Below are 5,941 nucleotides of genomic sequence, written 5' to 3' on the forward strand. Positions count from 1 at the left end.
TTGACTATAATCCTCCATCACCTGACAGAGCCAATCAAATAAAGTTGTCACATCATGGGCAAATGTGCCAAGTGACTAGGTTTTTCAGCAAACACAGAAGAATGCTGAAAAGCAATGTCAAGTGTAGCCAACCAGTACAGCCACGGCACCACCACACGTAAGCGTGTGAATAGAAAACAATTGATTCTTACTACATGCACAATACGATGCCTGCTTTCGTGGCCTTAAAAATGGTTTTCAAGAGACGAATGGACGCATTATCAGGTGCCTAAGCACACGCCGTGCAAGCTCCACGTGGCCCACACTTCCGCCTCCCACCTGCGTGTGGAAAGCTACAGACGAGCGTTGGGCGTACTGCGCCATCTTGTGGCGGTAGTTGAGGTTGTTGCAGAGCTGCTGCTGATTCTGCTTGTCGGTGAGCGCCGGGTACGTGGGGTCGGCGCCCACGCACACGGCCAGCAGCCGGTGCACAATCACATCCGAGTATCTGTAACGGTACAGGGAGACAACAACAACAATATTCACATTTGTTGTAGCCTCTATTTAATATAAAGATTAAATTTACAGTAGATACAGGCTGCGGTATGGCCACGAGATGCCAACGGAGCAGCGGTATTAATCCACCAAGCACCGCGATTCATTCTGGTGGATCTCAGCGGGTTTCACGATCCACCAGAAAGCTACTCAAACAATGACTCAGATGGATTTAACGCTGTGATAGAATACTGTACTCTGGACATACCACGTTCTAGCACCATCTGCTTGTGGAAATTAGCTTTATTAATGTATGAATTTAATTCTTTGTTGAGGATTTTTTTTATTTGTCATCAGATGTAACGCAAATTGCTGCCTGCTCATATCTGTGTTCTTATTTAAGATTCACAACAAAATCGTTAGCGATCCATGGCAGAATTGCAATTCACTTTTGGCCGCCGCTGCAACACGGCAATGGATTCTTGATTCTGCACGTGGAACACTGTCACCCTCCTTGTAGGCGTTGGTGTTCTTTGGATCCTCTAGTTTTTCTCCAACACAAGCCAAACAACCATTTAAGGAATTGGCCAAACTTCCCGTTTATAGGACCTTTTAGAAAAATAAGTCAAAATCTGAATCTTTATCCTGGAGAAATCCGATTCGCGATAAAAGCTCTTTTTGACAGATGTCCAGTAGGTAGATGATAGGAGTGCTAAGAATAGGAAAGGTAAACAAATCACTAAAAGTAAATAATAGAAAAAAGATATACAAGTACGTAGCCAATCGTGCTAATCGGAGGTGTGCCATAATGACAAATTAACATTGCATAAGTACATCAATTAATGAATAAATTCCTAAACTTGGGAAAGGCAGCACAGTCCCAGACCACACCAAGACAACAACATAGTCCCCTCAATAATCGCGAAGGTCGATTTCACGCGTGTGCCTGACGCCAGAGCACGTCACCGTCGAATGGGCAACGTGAAGTGGGTGTAGATGGCGGTGGCGAGCCCGTAGTGGTGGGTGTCGGGATCCATGCTGGAGCAGAAGTAGATGGCCTGCATCATGCAGCGCGTGGCCAGGATGCGCAGCAGAGTGTTGAGGTATGGTGGCGCTCCCGGCACCGCCGCCCGGTCCAGGGACTCGGCCAACGCCTTAGCCGAGTCCACCTGGATCTCGATGTTCTGCGCAAAAAAATCGGTCACACCGGCGTTTGTGAGGTGACTATCCCGCACGTGGCTTGTAGTTCAGTGCTGGGGAAGCAGCAAGGGTTGTGGTGTATTGGAAAGAAAACGTTATTCAGCGCACTTCCTGTAGGCATTCAGGTTTCCATAACCTGGCTTGCCAGGAGAAGGCAGTACGGCAAGTGGATTAATCTACATCTGGCACAGTGCCTGGCTGCCTTCCAGCGTTGTCTGTGGTTCGTCACACCTTTTGAGTTGTTCTGCCTCTAAGGGCGAGTGGAAACTATACGGCTACATCTCAAGATAAAGGTAAAAGGTGCAGCCCTGCAATTGCTCGCTCAGGCCAATACTGACATCGTTTCAAGACACCTCTGCTTCACAGTAGGGGGTAGCACATTCCCACCCATTTTGAGCATAATGTTCATCACAATAAGTCGACCTGATATTTCAACATTTCAGTGCTGGAATTTATCTAAAATTAAATACAGTACTACATTTATCGTGATGGTTTTTTGTTGCTTATTTCTGTGGAGTAGCTGGGAAACGAGCCGAGTCCTTCAACTCCCTACACTTGATAACACAGTATGTTCAATGTGGCTGCTGGATTTTGAAGCCAGGGTCCCAGCTGTAATCTCTGGGTCATAGGGTGACCCAGGTGACCCTTGCAAATGAGACTATTATGTTCTCTTGAGTTCTCACCCGGTTAAACCAAAAGACCTCAAACAAAAATTTGAGCCACCCGACGACCTCTGAATTCCTTGCGAGGAGGATGATATTGAAGGAAGGTTAACAGCAATCTAGAAACAGTAGAACCCCTCCTAAAGGCGGTAATTGGTTCCACGAACACGAGCATTAAAGGATTTGGTCATTAAGCGAGTATAGGAAATACGTGTTAAAAGCTTAATTCGTTCCGATAGCATCGAAAGTTTCCCTTGTTCACCCAAAAAACGTACTTTATAATATTTAAACAATGGATATTAATACATAAAGATACTAACATTATAAACACATCATATTAAAATAAACACTTAATAAATGCATGAATTCATTTTGATTTAAAACTTTCGTGACTGCAGGGATTCATATTCTTGGTTCTTTCGGTAAATTCACGTAGAAGGGAAACAATAAAATAATAAAAATATACAACAATAAAATTCTCACGACGTTTCGACTGCAACACAAGCAATCATCATCAGGTGTGAAAACCACAACAAGAAAATTTGAAAAAAGTGGCGGTTATTTTAACGTTAGCACCACAGAGAGAGATTTGATAAGCCATTTCGGGTCTTAATTGATTGATCACGCTTAAGGTGGCTGTCAGAACGCATCCATTATTTTTTGTCTCCCCCCTCCTCTTTTCCGAACATAGATGGACTCGTCCATCTGAACAAACTGTCAAATCTCTCTCCGTGGTGCTAACGTTAAAAATAACTGCCACTTTTTTCAAATTTTCTTGTTGTGGTTTTCACACCTGATGATGATTGCTTGTGTTGCAGTCGAAACGTCGTGATAATTTTATTGTTTTATATTTATTTTATTGTTTTCCTTCTACGTGGCATTAATTCATATTTACTGTACCTACAAGAGCCCGTCGTTAACAGGGAAATGGTCGGTTAAGCCTACACATTGAGCTCTATGGAGGCCCGTTGTTAAGCGATTAGTTAACAAGGGTGGTCGTTAAAAGGGGTTCTAACTCTACCTTTGATTTCGCCGCCTTCACCAAGATGTCGTAGTTGGAAGGCGGAGGCGCCGGGTGGCGTCGGAGCAGCGCACACTCGGGGAATTCGCCTACGATGCGCTCCGCCACGGAGATGTTGGCGAGCAACATGAACTCCTCCACCATCGAGTTGGTCTCCCTGTGTACACGCACCAGTTTCCGCCACCACAACACATCAACCACAAGGGTCAAGATTCTTTATCTTAGATTATTTTGCTGATAATAAATTTCCCACGTGATAAGCCACTTTGTTCAGCTATCATTTGTGGTCAGGGTTTTACTTGGTAAGATAAAAATAGTTTAGTTTTATTTGTATATTTGTTTAAGTTATTTGTTTACCTTTCCAATACTTTGCAATCCTAACGTGTGCTTGTATTGTTTGTTGTTGTAACGTTGTGACCTGCCCCAACTGGACATCTGTGAAAAAAGAGCTTTATAGCTCATCGGATTCTTCCAGTAGATATATATATTTTGATTCTGATAGAGAGATCTGCACAACAGTCGGATCGCAGTCATGGGAGGTGTCTTGTTGACGAGACTCACTTGAGTTCCTTGGTCTGCAGGTCGATCGGGTCGTGGGTTTCGCTGTCCATGTGGAATCGGACCTCAGGGGATGCCAGAGTCAATGCCCTACGGGTGGAGAAGGGACATGAGCGATTATCATGTCCAGCCAAAACAACACAGAATCTTAATATAAGACACTTCACAAACTCAGATATTTGAGTTGAACATGCACAGCTCGTTAAGTCAATCCACTGCTGGATGAGGGCCGCCCCATGTCATACGGGTCGTGGGGTGGTTTTACCGTACTTAACCGTGGTGGTCAGTACGCGTTGGCAAAGGTGGGGGAGCACAGACATGGGAGCATTAAGAAGAGTAAAACAATTTATGTCACTGCATTGTCCTCTATTGCCCACAATGTAGCCCCGCAGCAGCCTGTAACACTCCAATCTAGAAGGATGTTATTAACCAGGTAAAACCTTAACTTCTTTATTGTTGCCTTCATTTCCGCATCTCCAGCTTCTTCAGCCTCCCACTCCCAGCCCCACTCACTTCCCCCCCCCCCGGCATTTTGCCGTGCTCGCCCCTTTAATCCCTCTAGCAGCACCCCACTTCCCCTACCCCACACCCCCCATCTCTATCTCTCCCCCCTTGCTCCCCCCCACTCTCTTACCTATATAGCCTCTTGTTACAACAGCCCTTTTTTGCCCACTTCAGCAATTGTTTCTGGCTGTGGTTGTCCCACCTGAAGAAGGATGCTTGTGTTGCGCCCGAAACGTCGTGATTTAATTTAGTTGTTATTTTATTTTATAGTTTTACCTACGTGACTTTACCGAAAAAAAACAGAGTATGAATCCTGTAACACTTGTTTGTGCATGATATTCACCCAAGCCTCATGCATCATGGGGTCAAAAAAGCAACAGGTGCAGCCTTGCAATTGCTTGCTCAAGCCACTGCTGGAAGAAGGGGGCTCCCATAAGAGGCGGCCCCTCTAGGGATACACCCTTTTACAGTCCCTCTCAATGTATTTTAGCCTACTCTTCCACGCTGGCCGGATGTCTTAGAAGACACGGGAGTAACCACACTTTACCGCGCCACAGGCGACCTGCCGATCGACTAAATGCGGTGCACACATTAATACGGCTCATCGCTCCAGTGGCGGTGGAGGGGATGAGGATCTTGACAATGAGTTACCCGTTTTGAATGCGCCTCTGCTTGAGGATCTTGGCCAGGGAGTTGAGGCCACGCAAGCTGCTGGTGACCGGATCCTTCCGCCCAGCGTCGTCCATCATTAGCTGAGCCTCTGCGTACGTCAGAGACGCCTGCGGGGATACGATGAACACACCACGGGTGAACCATGGGGTCCTCGCAATTACACAATGCCCACGCCTGATCCAAGCCCAAGCCAGAACTCAACAGATGTCTACGTGGCTCCCGATGACCACTGAGGGTTACGCTCACCCAAAGAAAGTAAAATTGATATATTTTTTAATTCTCAAAGCTGGAATTTAACCAAATTTAGTGCAATGTAATTTGGTGGTCTTTCGTGCAGTGAGTTTAACACGTAGGCTTTCGTGACCAATATCATCCATAATACAGGTTGTTTGGGTTAGATTGTGTAAATACATAAATGTGTCGTTAAACCCGCCACCACCCGACACAGCCGACTAGTAAGGGTTGTCACATAAACAGAACGTGGCCAATTCGTCACTGGTACAACACACCGGTGTGCTGTACTCGTGACGAATTGGCATGTTCTGTTTACGTGACAACCCTTATTAGTTGGCTGTGTCGGGTGGGGGTGGGTTTAATGACACATTTACATATTTACACGATCTAATCTAAAAAAACAAACCTGTGTTTTGTGCAGTGATTGTTGACTGGACAGAGACCATCAACTCACTACTTTCATGTCCTACCTCGCACCTCCGATTAGCACAGTTGGCTACGTACGGTGCGAAAGAAGTTCAACATACATACTACCACTTGTGAACCCGTTTCATCTCGCTACACTTGTGAACTCAGAGGTGCAAGCTCAACGCTCTGACCTCTCAGCCATCCGGAA

General features: G+C 45.6%; 1 protein-coding gene across 1 annotated transcript; it reads right to left on the reverse strand.

Annotated features, from left to right (window-relative positions):
* Positions 1 to 1,192: 1,192 nt before the first annotated feature.
* On the reverse strand, positions 1,193 to 3,523 carry LOC142923793 (exosome complex exonuclease RRP44-like). The gene is made up of 2 exons (XM_076064771.1): positions 3,358 to 3,523; positions 1,193 to 1,658 (listed from the first exon to the last, which is right to left on the reverse strand). The coding sequence occupies exons 1-2, from the start codon at positions 3,499 to 3,501 to the stop codon at positions 1,437 to 1,439; spliced, it is 366 nt and encodes a 121-aa protein (XP_075920886.1). The 5' UTR covers positions 3,502 to 3,523; the 3' UTR covers positions 1,193 to 1,436.
* Positions 3,524 to 5,941: the final 2,418 nt, after the last annotated feature.

Source organism: Petromyzon marinus, unplaced genomic scaffold (genome assembly GCF_048934315.1).
Source record: "Petromyzon marinus isolate PM22_M1 ecotype Great Lakes invasive population unplaced genomic scaffold, UKy_Petmar_22M1.pri1.0 PM_Scaffold_7, whole genome shotgun sequence".
Taxonomy (NCBI): Eukaryota; Metazoa; Chordata; class Hyperoartia; order Petromyzontiformes; family Petromyzontidae; genus Petromyzon; species Petromyzon marinus.

Bases quoted from the DNA above. Each gene is read 5' to 3' on its own strand.
- LOC142923793 (XM_076064771.1), bottom strand. From the start codon at position 3,501: ATGGTGGAGGAGTTCATGTTGCTCGCCAACATCTCCGTGGCGGAGCGC. The intron at 1,659-3,357 runs GTAGAGTTAGAA...TTTTTTGCGCAG, and splicing joins TGAAGGCGGCGAAATCAAAG to AACATCGAGATCCAGGTGGA.